General features: G+C 45.0%; 5 protein-coding genes across 5 annotated transcripts; 4 read left to right on the forward strand and 1 right to left on the reverse strand.

Moving 5' to 3' along the window:
- Positions 1–31: 31 nt before the first annotated feature.
- Positions 32–1906, forward strand: P170DRAFT_475104 (SET domain-containing protein; the record flags this gene model as incomplete). The annotated part of the gene is made up of 2 exons (XM_024853223.1): positions 32–478; positions 752–1906. The coding sequence occupies 2 exons, from the start codon at positions 32–34 to the stop codon at positions 1904–1906; spliced, it is 1602 nt and encodes a 533-aa protein (XP_024704064.1).
- Positions 1907–2921: 1015 nt separating this feature from the next.
- On the forward strand, positions 2922–3071 carry P170DRAFT_357607 (uncharacterized protein; the record flags this gene model as incomplete). Its single annotated transcript, XM_024844229.1, has 1 exon — positions 2922–3071. A coding segment is annotated over one exon (150 nt), but the record flags the coding sequence as incomplete, so codon positions are not given.
- A 5342-nt stretch (positions 3072–8413) lies between these two features.
- Positions 8414–9637, reverse strand: P170DRAFT_464396 (class I SAM-dependent methyltransferase; the record flags this gene model as incomplete). The annotated part of the gene is made up of 2 exons (XM_024852241.1): positions 8414–9235; positions 9431–9637. The coding sequence occupies 2 exons, from the start codon at positions 9635–9637 to the stop codon at positions 8414–8416; spliced, it is 1029 nt and encodes a 342-aa protein (XP_024704066.1).
- Positions 9638–9870: 233 nt separating this feature from the next.
- P170DRAFT_358663 (uncharacterized protein) lies at positions 9871–10302 on the forward strand (the record flags this gene model as incomplete). Its single annotated transcript, XM_024844309.1, has 2 exons — positions 9871–10087; positions 10169–10302. Coding segments are annotated over 2 exons (351 nt in total), but the record flags the coding sequence as incomplete, so codon positions are not given.
- Positions 10303–10566: 264 nt separating this feature from the next.
- Positions 10567–14742, forward strand: P170DRAFT_407447 (kinesin light chain; the record flags this gene model as incomplete). Its single annotated transcript, XM_024846683.1, is given in 5 exon segments — positions 10567–11624; positions 11678–13086; positions 13714–13950; positions 14326–14571; positions 14584–14742. 5 exon segments carry the CDS (start codon positions 10667–10669, stop codon positions 14740–14742), a joined length of 3009 nt encoding a protein of 1002 aa, XP_024704068.1. The 5' UTR covers positions 10567–10666.
- Between the last annotated feature and the right edge of the window lie 1497 nt (positions 14743–16239).

Here is a 16239-nt window from a genome sequence, read left to right on the forward strand (position 1 = left end):
TCCCTCACAGCTCCCCCTATACGGATTATCAATGCTGTGGAAGACGCGGATGAATGATGTTCCGAACGCGCTTGAATCCACAGAATTCGAAGACTGGCTGTGGAAGAGAGAGAAGTCGCCACGCTTGGGGGCAAGGGTAGGTCTTCGCAACCGCGAGATCTTCCCTGCCTTCAATGGCCTTCCAGACGAACGATATGTAGATCTGGGCTTTTATAGGGGGGACCTCGGCCAACCAAATCGCCATTGGTGCTTTCTAGCGGAGATTGTGGATTTCGATTTTTTTACCCGTCTACACATGGAGATACGCGATATCGACGGGAGGAAGGTTCCTCTATTTTTCTATACCGATGGTCGAGGGAGCGAGTTAGAGAGTGCAAAAATCCAAAGTGGCTACACGGTAGCTATTCTCTACGCACAACAGCACGCTTTCATGTTTGACGAGCCAGGAATTCGTCATGAAGACCCGGCAAGGTTGAAGGTACAACTCCCCAAGACCATTCAATTTGCTCCTAGACAGACGCTCATAAGGTATACCTGACGCAGATATTTCCAATCTCGCTGCAAAATCTACTTGGGTTGAGTGATCAAATCCAGCATATCTCAGGACAGTCTGATAGTCGTAAGACGTGTCACGGGTGCGGGAAAAACTCGGCCTTCATGAAGAAGTGCTCTAAATGCTCTTTTTTCTGATATTGCAATAAGGTACGATTAAGATATCATCTTGTTTATGTACTACTACTCATTGAATCAGACCTGTCAGGCTCATGGCTGGAACGAGAAACTCCACAAGAAAAGTTGCAAACTTCTCCAAGATCCCGATTTGAGAGGCATATTTATCCTCGACTGGGGCCAGTTCGACAAACATATTAGCTTTCCTTTCTCTGTCAACACTGTTGAATTTGCAGCAAGCACTAGAAATGTGGAAGAGGCTCCGAATGTGAGCAAGGCTGTCATCCAAGCGTCTGACAAACCATACGCTATCAGATCAATAGCTGGAAAAGGAAAGGGACTAGTTGCGACAGAAAGGATAGTCAAGGGCACACGTCTACTATCAGAAGCTCCAGTTTTCAGAGTACCTCGAGGCAATCCCAGCATTCAAGCCCTGGAAAGTATCGTCAAAAATGAAGTAAATCGCCTCACTGCTGACCAAAAAGCCGCTTTCTTCGACCTCACCAACATCTATGGTGATGCTCATAGCCACTCTCTCGGCATTGCTCGAACCAACGTTCTTCCTCTGGTAGGCTCAGACGATGTATCTGGTGGCTTGTTTCTCGACGCGTCCCGAATCAATCATTCCTGCAACCACAATGCCCAGAATACTTGGAATGAGAATATCGGCGAGCTCACCGTGCACGCGCTCCGGGATATCAATGCAGGGCAAGAAATAACCATTTCATACCTTGCTAGTACGCCCGAATTCGCAGAGCGGCAGTGCCAGCTGAAAGAAACATTCAAGTTTATATGCAGATGCGAACTCTGTTCACTGCCACTTGCTAAACGTAAATTGAGCGACGAGCGGCTCATGAAGATTCAAGCCATTGACAGGTCAATTGGGGAAGCCTTATTGGATGGTGAGGAGCCAGGGGTGGCGCTGAATCTCCTGCACATGATGTTTGATCTCTTTGAGGAGGAAGGCATTTGGGATGGTAGAATTGCTCGAGCTTACAAGGACGCATTCGATATTGCCATGGAAAATGATGATGCGCCTAGAGCGCGGACTTTTGCGACAAGGGCGTACGAGGCGCGGCGTTTGATTGAGGGGGAGGACAACCCTACGACGATAAAGATGAAGCGTGCCGCCAACCAGCTTTCCGCACAGCCACCAGAGGGAATGGATAAAGCTGAGTTTGAGTATTGGCTTTGGATGGGGGAAGATTTGGCTTCGTCCGAGGACAGCGTTGAATGATTATGAACATGTGTAACTGTCTCGTTTTTCTTGGGTATTAGGCTCTTTTATACGGATGTGTGCGATGTCTCTGCAAAGTCCAGTATTATTGTGAGAGCATTCGATAGGTTGTCGATATTCGGCCCGTCAATAAGATGGGCGAGTTGTATTGACATGACATAATTGTTCGACGCGTGGAGAGAAGAAGAGGAGCTGGCGAAAGGGAAATGTAGCAACTAAGGAGCATGTTGCTTTTAGAGAAGTGGCAATAGGATGTTATACCAAGAAAATGCACTGTTGGCTCGCAAACATGGATCACTGCTCACCTAGCTACGACGATCTCACCGACATAGAGAAATTTCCGCTCTCCAAGTTGGATAGATCATAGCCCCGATGGCATCCGGAAGAGACACTTGCAGAAACGATGACAGTGCAAGGAATACCACCCGTGATTTTGCTCGTGTAATTTTGAAATAAGCGAAGGTGACAGCCGTGCTTTATGGCAAATGCGCAGATAAATATCTCGCACGCTCCGGCAATAAGAACAGGGCCTATGGTGGCCTTCGAGTCCCACGACATTGAAAGGATACTGCAGGATTGATGTGTCTGTTCTCCAGAACGGTTGCGCGCTCGAGAACCCGGGTCTAGGTTCCTATGAGTGAGGAGCCATATCCGAGGAAGCAGGCCGCTGTCCTCCAGGACTGCTATGATTTAGCGGAACTGATTTATTTATCCTAGGAGACTTCGTAGCCTCCAATATAATCTGATACCCCTATAGACAGCCCTCTTAAACAGGAAAGTGTGTGCATTACAGGTTATATGACTCTGTTATTAACTAATTTTATTAGCATCTTATATTCCCGCTACCAGCACCTGGTAGTCTACTTAAAGCCACTTTACACTCCCGTGCTGCTACATCTAAGATATCCCTTGCCCATTAACCGGTTAATCCTTCGCACCCTCGCACGCTCAATTTTTCTCCTCTTCGGCAGACATCTTCCGCCCCGTAATAGACGCAGTTGTGATAATCCACCGTCCATCGGATTCCTCAAGTTCCGCTGCGGAATGCCCCTGTTGCACATCGCTTCCCATCCCAGACCTAGCAACCTTCGCTGAAGCCATTCCAGCGGAGAACCTGGCACCCTGGGTATTGCTACCCTGGAAGACTAGTTCCTGTATATTATAGTTAACCAGCCAGCAACTGAGTCCACTACCCAAGTCATATTTATAGTGCCGCGAGACCAACAGTCTTCTATATATTAATTACTGGTGATCTTACTCTGCCACCGGACATTTACTATATATAGGAACTAAACTAGCATCCGGAACTTCGGTATTTCTTACCATATGAATTTTGAGTCTAGTAATGTTTTGAGAATAGTCTGCTAGAAGATTACTTGAAGATAACTAACCTGGCTTAAAGCCACAGTAACTCGAAATGATGTGCTGGTTACTAACACATCAGCTTTATATAATAAGATTTATCCTGAACCTGTGAATAATAAAGAGGCTCTGGAGATTAGAAATTCTATAACTTAAAGTAACCATTAGCCATTCTGCCCAGCATATAATTAATATTCCTCTGAAGGAGTGGCACAACTGTAGTTGATACATGGAGCTGTACTTAACGCAACCTTTCAGAATATTTCGATACTGCACATGGTTTGACCTTTAAGTTTGTGTATTATAGGCGATTTTGTAGTCTCAGAAGAGTCCCCTTTACGGGTGACGCTAGGCAGGCCCAGTTTGGCCGCTATGTAGTTGGTTTCGAGATGCCTTACGCTCTCGTTAGTCATCTTATTGTACTATACAGACCCTTCGTCAAATAGAGCTCCTTATCGTCAGCATCGACCACTTAGGCGGGATGTTAAAATACTATGCAGCAGGGGTTCTCTAATCTAACATAGAAGATTTTCCTTGTACAGAGTGTCACCTATTTGACCTGTTCTTAGAATATAGCTTAAGTCTAAATACCAAGGCAAACACGGATCGCGCACGCTTCCAAGCTTCTAACTTGTTGTGTGTATATTCCCCGGCACTTACGCGAAAATATAACTGCTTTATGTTATGTTGCTTCTGGCTCTTACCTATAACCCTGTCTTCAGATACTAGTACTGAGACTTAATTTCCGGAATAATATAGAATCGATAAAGTGTCTTACTAATCTCAGTATAAGACAGAAACCTAATTTCTAGCAGCACTCAGTTGCTGACGGTTCTCTGATATAAACACTGGTTAATGCGGAAACCCGAATAGCTAACTGAAAGCAGGGAGCCCTTATAAGCGGATAATAATAGGCCTGTTTATTTTGGAAGGTCGGAACGGGTCAGTAAATTAAGGCCGATTACTCAGTGGGCCCCTGGCGAGCCAGAACTACAACAAGGAATACCTCGGGTAAGAGTATACCGGAACAAAGTACGCCAACAACATATCTGAGGGAAAAGCTGGCAAAAGGGGAAGAATCCCTGAATGTTAACTGCAATGGTCAGGTTATCTTATCGTCGAAAAATAGTCAAGACATACTGCGGTTTCAGTTTGGCCAAGGTTAAGATTAACTGTAGACATTAACATATTATTAGGGCTTAGAATCTGGGCATATATGGAAGCTGAAAATTGACAGTCAACGCTATATGTAAGGACAACGCGTATATAAGAGAGGAGCTTCTCGTTCCGTCTCACCGTAGGTATAAAAGAATTATAGATTAATAGATCGAGCATCATAGTTATATGTTTCATATCCATCCGTGACACTACAGATGTTGGGTATTGAATGGATAAAATATACCCGGGCATCTTTCGACAATCTCGGGTGAAAGGCCGGGCGGGCATTCTTTCCCCTCGATAATCTATACTGGTTTTACTTCAGTGTCTTATTGCCATATTCAATCATCACGCTAGTGAGGAAGGCCAACCATCCACAAAATCCGGTGAAATATCGTGCAAATAATAATTCCTTTTAGAAACCCGAGTAAACACGCCCGATTAGACAAATGATATTTACATTCATGACCTTATTAATGAGGCCAGGGGTGTCTGAACATTGGAAGGGGAATAGTACAGTATGAGCAACTGGGCAATTACTGCTGCAAACCTCGATTTATTTGATACAGTTTTGTTCTGTTAGTAAGGCAACATATTCTATATCGCGGTATAGGTTTTGCCCGCAATACTAATAATAGACCTTGTGAGGTACAGAAACCCGAATACACAAAACTAGATGTAAACAAGAGTAGTGACCAGATACTAAGCGGTCAGATATAACTTAAATAACCTGGTTAACATTAAATCATAACAGAACGTGAATAAGTAATTAAGTAGTCCTGTATCCAAAATTTCCTTAGGAGTAGCGTATCCTATCGCTTCCTATTGCCCAGTCCGCTGGATTGGCTATTATATAAAACTTCTTAATCTGTAACATACAGGTTTATACAAGCCCCTTTAATACACGAAGTGGATGTCCCTATAGCGCAGTGTATTAAAACAGTCCGGGAGACCGCACTTGTAATTATATTATGCTAGCTAACACCCACGGTATAGTAAACTATTTTCCCTATATCGTGATATTAGGAACGTTCAGGCATATACACTTACTAGAATGTGTAACTAGTTAGATGTTCTTATTCTTATATATAAGATATGTTTACCATTACATTACCAATCTGACAAAAGTTTATAATCCCTATATACGTAATACCGTGATAGGCATAGCCTATATTCCACTCGTTTTTCCCGCGAACTTTACTCATTACTCCTTAATATAAACTTCCCACAAAGCCTACTTATTCTATTTTAACATATAAATAATGCAGCTCTTCCTTCACAAGAAACTGCTAATATGCGTGATAAGAAGAAATCCTGTAACTACATCTCCCCCATAACAAGCATTAAGAATAAGCTAAAATAATACTATTTGCCTAGATTATAACTACTCCTATCTTCCGCTCAGTGTGCAGAGTACTACTCTAGTAAGTCCGCGTGAGTTCTTTATTTTTATCAGCACTTATAGGAAAGTAGTATTACTATAATGGTTCCCGTAAACCGGCTCCCTATAGTCTATAATGTTTATTACGGGGGCAATGAATGGCATTAACCGAAGAATAATATTAGTAAATAATGCAGCTGATTATGAAATATTAAGAGCATGAATAAGCAAGATCTTCCTCCCAGAATGTAGGATGTACTTACTGGCGCTGTATGTATAATAGGATCTAAGCAGCCGGCGTGGAAGGACGAAAAGAAGAGTATATCATGATACAGCCAGCTTATCACGGAAAACCTGCTAGTTGCGAGAGAATAGAGAGGGATGAAATCATAACCTCTGGACCCTGAGGCCATAATGATTTTAACTCAGGCCTAACCTAATCTGAAGCTCTCACTCAACCTATCGGTCCTACCTTGTCACTGAACCGAACCGTCTAATGTCGAAATGCGAGATCTTGTTTCCGCCTTTTAACTATGTATCTAACTAACACAGCCGGCTAATAACAGGTATATGTATTACATCTCTTCAGCTTGCTCAGGATTGTTCCCACCACCCGAAGCCTGACACAGTTAATAATATAGTTTTTTTTTTGTTTTACCTGCAAAGCCGAGGTCCTACTAAACATCCTCCAGTATTACTGTATTAGAGTTTCCTAATATTTACCAGAAGGACTGTGTATGGTAGTATCAAACCTATAAATCCCTCTTACCAAACCTGCAATGTTAGTTAGAGACTATTAACATTATTTTTACTATAAGTCTTCGTAATTAAGCTCGAGAAGAAAGCAATAAAGCACTTGGCTAGTAAAAACAGCATCAGTAATATACCCATAATCATAATCCTTGAATTCAGCATTACCAGCTTTTGCAAGATTCCTCGCGGAAATAGGACTATAAATAAAGAAGTATTACCCGTCTCATCTGCAAGCTTACCATAGTTACACCATGAACGCAACTAGGGGCAAGTACTAATCAGGGAAAAGGAAAAAGTGTAATAGCTCTTATTAGTAGAGCGCTAACAGAGCTATATAACATAGCGTAAAATTTTGCAGCTGCCAGATAAGGGAATAACTAGGAAGCAAACCCAGGCATAAATACCTTTATTGGCCTCGCTGAAGCTCAAAGTTCGCCCTGGTAAAGCAGTATATGTAAAATCTGGAAAACCTATATAGTGATAGTAGATACCTAAATATTACTGTTAAGCACAATACGTCAGCGTATTAATTCAGGCAAGTTACTAATTAATTGGGGTTATAATAACATAAGAGGCCACAGGTTTCTGTTAAAGTAACCTCGTTAATTCAGAACACAGCTCCTAACTTAGAGCCATAGATACACCGGGTATTCTCCCGCACCGTCTATAAATTCTGTAAGAATAAATAAAACCAACAAAATGAAGATTTACCGCATTTACTCTAATTATATTTACCTTGCATAACAAATATCAAAGGCTTATCTGAAATAAAGGCCTGTAACTGGTACTAGAAGCAATGACCAAGTAAAATATATTAAACCGCAAATTATCTTCTAATATATTTTAAAAGATTTCTTTTTCGACAGGCCATTCATGAAGAAATTGAAAGTAATTAGGAGCTTTTTACTTAAGAGGGATTAACCGAGACTGCTAGATTAGAGCGCCCTTTATGAGTTTAAATAGTCTTAATGTATTATCTTTTTGTTTCAGGGGTTTATTTTATAAATTAGTCAGTGGGTTCTGTTCAGGGACTTCAAGGTTCTGGAGACCAGCAAGGATCCTAAGAGCTAGTTTAGGCTTTCTAAGATCTATAATTCCTTTATACTATCATACATAGGCTATGATATTATTCAGTGATTTCCGTGCGAATATTTCGTATGATGTCTACTAACACATGTATTATGTATCGACTATCATGCCAGTAATGTCTATAGATTGCTTGGACAAGAAAGAATAGGGCTCTATATAAGGAATTTAACCTAATTAGAATGAACCTATTATGACTTTATACTATAGTTAGCAAGCCTTCTAGGCCAGGATAGCCACAAATAATCAGCATTATATCCTCACTTTCGAATCTTATTTTTTTAATCAGTTTTATGCATTTTAGTGGGGAAACATTGGCATCCCATTTTACCAGTAGGTATTCGGGATCAAAATTCAAAATATATCTATAATAGACTAGTGTTAATTGGTGTTCCGAGAATTCCTTGACTCTTGGGATATCCAGGGCCGCTCCTATGAATACCTGGGCTTATACTATCTTTTAATGGAGAAAGCCTAGAACAATATTAGCTATATTAGTGTAACACGATAGTATAGTATTTCTTGCTGGGGAAAAGGCTGTGGGTATTAAAAGAAAAAATAGCCTCCCTGATTTGTTATTTTTGTGATAGTAGTGCTGGGTTTTTTAGGGAGTGTGGCGGGCAAAAATAAACTTAGAGTAGAGTAACGGGCAAGGGGGAGACTGTTAGTTAGGATGCAGTTTATTAAGATTTCTTACTTAGGGTATTTAGTCTTCCGCTCATCCCGTGCTTAGTGATTGCCTCAGGCTGCTTAGGGCGTGCTTAGGTCTACTTAGTGAGCAAAAAGCGGCGAGGGGTGAGCACTAAAACGGAAAGGGAAGGCTGTTGACCTGGCGAGAAAATCAAGTACGTATGTAATACATGAAAACTGTGAACACTGCGATCAGATGCTTCTGCTTTCGCCTGGTTATTAAGTTCACGTGCCTCATTAGGAGCCGAACTGAATATGCCGCTGAAAAGACCGAGATCCAATGACTCAATAAACTGCAAGAACGCCAGGCCGTACCAGCGACCAATTTTTCGTTGGTGAGAATCGGACGACCATTGATTTAACGGCAACCTGATGGTTTGGTGACTGATTTCTGTAAAGCCAGCAGTCCGCAAAAAGCTCATCGTGTCTTGGGAACTGTGTGTCAGCGGCCGTCTAGATAGCGCTATGGCACGCTCGAAGGCTTGGTGCCACTTTCTCAGAGGCGAGTGCCTCGAGGGATTGTTAAGAAAACGTGGCTCAATATCTATCTCCACCTGTTCAAACCAGCCACCCGGGACGAGGTGTGCAATAACCCTGCGATAGAGATTGAACCAATTGGACACGCTGCCCCATCCCATCCTGAGGTGGACTACATCCCACGAATCCTCTCCCATCTGCCACTGGCGTTCGAGATCAAATGGGGCGTAAAATTCGCAGTTGGGAGGATGTCGATCAGGCTGGATCCGAGAAAGGTCAACTCCCACAACAAACATTTCTGGGTATGTTTCAGCCACGTCCATGGCCCATATTCCCGTCCCACAGCCTAGATCCAAGATCCTGCCCTTCTCCGGGTGAGGAACATGAATGAGGTCATCGGACCGTCTGGCGATAGAGAACACCTTATGTAGAAAATCAAGTCAGTCTTGCTCTCTCTCTTCGCACGACAGAAAAAGGAACCCTTTCCGGTGGGTTGGTTGTATCCGTTCAAAATCGCTGCCGTGGTATAGGCGCCAGAACACTCTGGGATCACTCAACTGTCCATGTGAGCAAGCAGGTAAAGCCCTACTATCGCTGAAACATGGGTGGTCACTTACCAAAGCGTGGACTCCAGGGAGCCGGAAAGTTACATTAGTCTCTCTTTGGTCAATCGCATTACCAACTACGCGGTCGTCACGACAGGCCGACGTGGTTGTGGTTCCCCTGCACGTGGTCGTCTCGCTGCTCATTGTTTTGGCCGGGTTCAAGCGATCTTTATCCTGGGTTCGAAGCGCAGCCGCACTCTCCCGATGCCTTGGAGCCATTGGGTTCAATAACCTAGTAATAAAGACTAAAGTATGGTATAGTTCCTGCACGTGTCTCGAATAAATAAAAGATAAGCAACAAACCCTTGAGAGAGGGCGACAGTTTCTTCAGCTATTTCAAGCTGGAAGAAATAGGCGGTGAAGGATCAAATCGATTGATCAAAAAGCGTGCGCAGTACCCAAGCAACCCTATCCTAGAACTGGCGTAGTTTGTGCCACTGAGTGTTACCGATAAACATTACGGCCTACGAAAATCCCACCTTATGAAACTTATCTCCTATGTGGATGCAGGGGGCAAGCTTGACAGTCACGATGAAGTTCCAGAAGGCATTCGACAAGCTCTCTACGTGGAGGCCCAGCAGAAACTTGAGAGGGCGTCGAATAAAACGAACAACCAGGTCGCTTTGGGGGCCCCATATCCAATCAATATCAATCTCTTGGCTCCGCAGGGTACACATGAGCCTGCTATACCCATATCACCACCCAAACCTGCGGCCTCGAAATAGAAAATCAAGATCTCTGGGCCTCGAGATGATGCTGTCAAGGCATACTGTGAATGGCACGAGCTGCAAGTGACTGACGAAAAGCGCAAAGCTGACTGGCGTAAGGCATGCAATATCACTCTGTCCAATGGCCTTGACCTCGAGTTAGTCGAAGAAGATTAAGACCATGTGCAGTTTCTTATAAAGATAGTATTTCTACTACTCTGCAGAACATAACATGTTATTGGTCGTCCCATCGTAGCATTTAGTCATTCTGCAAGAAGTAGGTGTCCCAAAATTTATCTGCCAAGGACCTGGGTGGACAAAGTATAATTAGTTAAATGACAGGTTGGTTCCCAGGAGTTGCTAATTCAATTTAGCGCCACGTGATGCCGGCGGGGTAGCCTTGCTCCTTTTCCATGTCAGCCGTGGGAGATTGCGCCCGGCCTCGTATAAGTCTCGAACGAGGCCTGTCGCACTTCGTGCTGACCATCATTCTCAAGCCTACAACCAAATCGAGGCCAGATTTAGCTGACACCAAAACAAGATGGCCCGCTGCCTCAGTCACCAGGACTACACGGTTGGGTGGGTATGCGCCCTGCCAGACGAGCTGACTGCGGCGCAGGAGGTGCTTGACGAAGAACACCAAGACCTTCCTCCGAGCTATAACGATTCGAATATATACACCCTGGGATCCATAGGGGCCCACAACGTCGTCCTAGCGTGTCTGCCTGCAGGCCAGACAGGTACCAACTCGGCTGCGGCAGTGGCCATACAGATGAAGAACACGTTTCCGGCCATACGCTTTGGGCTGATGGTGGGAATCGGAGGCGGCGTCCCAAGCAAAGAAGCCGATATTCGGCTCGGCGACATTGTTGTGAGCCAGCCGGGAAACAGTCATGGCGGAGTAGTACAATACGACTTCGGAAAGTCAACACCAAGCGGGTTCGAGCGGACTGGGTTCCTTAATACTCCACCTACAATCCTCCTCGCTGCCGTTACGAAGCTTCGATCCAACCTCGACCGAGGCAGAAGTAGTCTGTCGCCACACCTATCGAAGCTTGGTAACCTCCCCAAGTTCGGCCGCACCCAAGCAGGGAGCGATATATTATTCGAAGCGGAGTGCAATCATGGCGGTGAGGATAGCTGTCGATCATGCACGGCCGGGAGAAGGATGCAGAGGAAGGAGCGGGCGAACAATACACCAATGATTCACTACGGTACCATCGCATCAGGGAACCAGGTGATGAGGGACGGTGTGGAACGGGACAAGATTAGCTTTGAATTTGGGGGAGTCCTCTGCTTCGAGATGGAGGCGGCCGGCCTGATGAATAACTTCCCGTGCCTAGTGATCCGCGGCATCTGCGACTACTCTGACTCGCACAAGAACAAGAGATGGCAGCCGTACGCGGCGGGAACAGCAGCGGCATATGCGAAGGAGTTGCTAGGAGTAATACCGGCGGCGGATATAGTGAACACAAGAACTGTCGATGACGCACTACGAGGTTAGTCTACATATCACAGCTCGAAATTCAGAATTAAATCTCATATTCTATAGAGACAAAACGAACTTTCTACCTGCCCCTGCAACGAAATCACAAGTTTGTCGGCCGAAGTGCAGAACTCAATACCCTGAAACAAAAGCTCCTTGTATGGAAAGATTGCCAAAAGGCAACACTTAGCGGTCTCGGTGGTATTGGTAAGACACAAGTCGCGCTACAGTTCGCATACTCCGTTAAGGCAGACTGCCCAGAATTTTCTATCTTCTGGGTACAATCGCTGAGTATGGAGACATTTGAGCTAAGCTGCTCGGAGGTAGCAAAAATATTGGGAATACGTCAGGCTCAAGAGAACAGCGAAGACGTAAAAATCCTATTACGGCAACATCTATCCGCAAAGAGCGCAGGAAAGTGGTTGCTAATTGTTGACAATGCCGACGACCTTGACTTACTTCGTGGGACCCACCAAACCGAAGGCTTGCTGTCCTTTCTGCCAGAAAGCAATGATGGGCTGACTATGTTCACAACTAGACATGGAGCTGTGGCACAATACCTAACAGGCAGCGATGTGGTTGAGATAGGAAAGATGGCGACATACGAAACAAGGGACTTGTTGGAGAAGTCCTTAATCCGAAAGGATCTTGCTGATGACTCCGAGTCCGTGAAAACCCTTCTCACAGAGCTGGAATACCTCCCGTTAGCTATTACCCAGGCGGCAGCATATATTAACGCAAACAAAAGCTCTATCTCTGAGTATTTACGGCTATTAAAGAAGACAGAGCAGGATGCGGTTACACTTATAAGCACGGATTTTGGCGATACAACAAGATACCGGAACTTGCCGAATGCGATAGCGAAAACATGGTCGATAACCTTCAACGGGATTCTTGAATGGGATAGATTAGCCGCAGATCTCCTTGCATTTATGTCCTGCATTGAATGGAGGGCAATCCCATACTCTATCTTACCAACAGCCGATCCCGAAGCACGGCTGGCAGGAGCTATCGGTACACTCTGCTCCTACTCATTTCTTGAAAGAAGAGACGACGGCACTACACTCGACATGCATAGGCTCGTCCACTTAGCGACCAGGGTGTGGGTGAATCAGAAGCGTTGTGAAATAGACACAAGGATGGAGGCATTGAAACACCTGTTAAAAGTCTTTCCCTCCGACGATTACACTAACCGTGAAATCTGGCGGGCTTACCTGCCCCACGTGGCACACATAGAGAGGGATAAGCAATGCAAAGACACAGAGGAGATGAGTAAGCTATGTTTAAAGGTCGGGCGGTGCCTATACGTTGATGGTCGGATGCAAGAAGCTGTTCTCTGGTTACGGGAGTCTTGCGAGTGGAGAGATAGTAATCTTACCCAGGATAGCGCGGATCGACTGGTGTCAAAGCATGAGCTCGCGGGAGCATATCGAGCAAACGGACAGATCAAGGAGGCAGTTAAACTCCTAGAGCATGTCGTCGCGATAGAATCTAAAGTGCTTGTAAAAGACCACCCTAATCAACTGGCGTCACAGCATAAGCTCGCGGGAGCATATCGAGCAAACAGATAAATTAAGAAGGCAGTCAAACTCCTAGAGCATATCGTCACGATAGAATCTAAAGTGCTCGCAGAAGACCACCCTGATTAACTAGCGTTATAGCATAAGCTCGCGGGAGCATATTGAGCAAACAGACAGATTAAGGAGGCAGTCAAACTCCTAGAGCATGTTGTCGCGATATAATTGAAAGTCCTCGCAGAAGACTATCCCTCACGACTAGTATTATAGCATGCGCTCGCGGGAGCATATTAAGCAAACGGACAGATCAAGAAGGTAGTCAAACTCCTAAAACATATTATCGCGATAAAATCTAAAGTACTCGCAGAAGACCATCCCTCACAACTAGTATTATAGCATGCGCTCGCGGGAGCATATCAAGTAAACAGACAAATCAAGGAGGCAGTCAAACTCCTAGATCATGTTATTACAATACAATCAAAAGTGCTCGCAGAAGATCACCCTAATTAACTAGCATCACAGCATGAGCTCGCGGGAGCATATCGAGCAAACAGACAGATTAAGAAGGCAGTTAAACTGCTAGAGCATGTTATCACGATAGAATCTAAAGTGCTCGCAGAAGACCATCCCTCACGACTGGCGTCACAGCATGTGCTCGCGGGAGTATATCAAGCAAACAGACAGATCAAGGAGGCAGTCAAACTCCTAGAGCATATCGTCGCGATAGAATCTAAAGTGCTTACAGAAGACCACCCTGATCAACTGGCGTTACAGCATGAGCTCGCGGGAGCATATCGAGTAAACGGACAGATCAAAGAGGCAGTCAAACTCCTAAAGCATGTTGTCGCGATATAATCAAAAGTCCTCGCAGAAGACCATCCCTTATAACTAGTATCACAGCATGTGCTCGCGGGAGCATATCAAGTAAACGGACAGATCAAGGAGGTAGTCAAACTCTTAGAGCATATTATCGCGATATAATCAAAAGTGCTCGCAGAAGACCACCCTAATCAACTAGTATTATAGCATGCACTCGCGGGGGCATATTGAGCAAACAGACAGATTAAGAAGGTAGTCAAACTCCTAGATCATGTTGTCACGATATAATTAAAAGTGCTCGCAGAAGACCACCCTAATCAACTGGCGTTATAGCATAAGCTCGCGGGAGCATATCGGGCAAACAGACAGATCAAGGAGGCAGTCAAACTCCTAGAGCATGTTGTCGCGATAGAATCTAAAGTGCTCGCAGAAGACCACCCTGATCAACTAGCGTCACAGCATGAGCTTGTGGGAGTATATCAAGCAAACGGACAGATCAAGGAGGCAGTCAAACTCCTAGAGCATGTTATCACGATAAAATCTAAAGTGCTCGCAGAAGACCATCCCTCACGACTAGTATCGGAGAGAGCCCTCGCTACTTTCTACAAGGATCCAATGACATCAGTAAAAAGATAGGCGTCTAAAACTCCGCAAGCGATGTCCGACAACAACACTACTTCCACCGCCTTGTCAGACCAATCACCAGCAGAGCAGGAACGGAAGTCAAGCTACACATCGAAGAGGAGGCTTTTCATGAGGCAGTTAAAGGGCATTTTAAAGGCGGGCGCTGATTAGTACTAGAACGGCTGGCAAATCCATAATTAACATGGTCATTGATTGGCCTGGCATGTTGCTGGCCTTCAGGCACTAATGACGGAGTGGGTAGACAGAATCAATATTTTCGGAGCACCACAGTCTATCGACTATGATATGGAACGGTAGCGAATGATGTTCTTCGAATTAAGCGCCTTTCCCGAATTCCTCGATGGCAACACCGGAATGTCGAAAATGGCCTTCTGCATTGGTCTTTCTCGCACCAACAGCATCAACACATGATTGGAGGAAGGTATCGAAGCCCTGGTCGGGACGAGCCTCGTATAACTTCCATTTTCGCTTAACGTAGCTCTTCAGCTCGGAGAAGAACTCTTCAATAGGGTTCAGGACAGGTGAATATGGTGGCAGGTACAGCAATTTTACCCCAGCTTCAGAGCACATCTCCCCGATCTTCTCAAAATGATGGAAAGATGCATTGTCCATAACTATGACCGACTTTGGTTCCGGCCATCTCCCAGAGTGTTGTAGCAGCTGCGCGATAAAATCCTCAAAAACGACAGCATCTGTCGAGCCCGCAAAATCACGAGAGAGGAGTATACCGTCTTAGGCGTAGGCGGGTAATATTTGATAGCGCTGGCCTCAATGGAACTTCGCTACTTGAACAGGTCTCACTCTTAGAGGAGACCAACTAGTCCTCCTAAACCCTATCCATTTATAACATCTAGGCTCGTCAACAAAGTCTAGTTGATATGATTGGTATTCAGATAGCTTATGGAAGTAGAAATCTCGTAGATCACGGTTCCTTTCTTGTGCTCTGTTACGGGCTGTCTTTTTGGTCCAACCTGCCGAAGAAAGGGCTCTTTTTACACTTGAGGGCGAGACCGTAATATCAAACTTGTCTTGTAAGAAAACTACCATCTCGTCAAGGTATAGACCAGGCTTTTCGATGAGGTGTTCGAAGAGTGCTTCAAGCATCGGTGGGGTTATATTGCGTGGTCGACCTCCGGGATGCACTGGCGGACTCTCACCTCCAAACATTCGCAGGTGTGAACGAATATTTCTGATAAACGTTCACTACATTCGGCAGCATCAGCAATCTGTGAATTAGTAAAGTATTTTCTGCGCAACATGTCGTGAATGAGCGTATGCTTCCAGGGCTCAAGGTGGCGTCCCATGGCGCGCAGCTCCTATGGGGCAGAGTAAGAGAGAAGTTGAGGGTGGGTGAGGTGGAGTGGAGGAGGGGTATCCGTAACAATACGTAACGAGAATATTCTAGTCAGCCTAGTTCATTTTCGTATTATTTACGAGGTCTAAATATAACTAGGCCACGATCTTGCCAAATAGAGACACGTGCATAAAGTGGGGCCTTGGACCAAGGATTTGAATATTTGTAGCGTTCCGTCTACCCACCGCCTTTCGGCAGAAAGGCGGTGGGTAGACGGAACGCTACAAATATAAGCTCGTCTCTGTGGGGCGGAAAGAGGTTTCGACCGAGCGTGTACTGCAATCTACAAACCT

Source organism: Aspergillus steynii, assembly GCF_002849105.1.
Source record: "Aspergillus steynii IBT 23096 chromosome Unknown P170scaffold_4, whole genome shotgun sequence".
Classification (NCBI taxonomy): domain Eukaryota; kingdom Fungi; phylum Ascomycota; class Eurotiomycetes; order Eurotiales; family Aspergillaceae; genus Aspergillus; species Aspergillus steynii.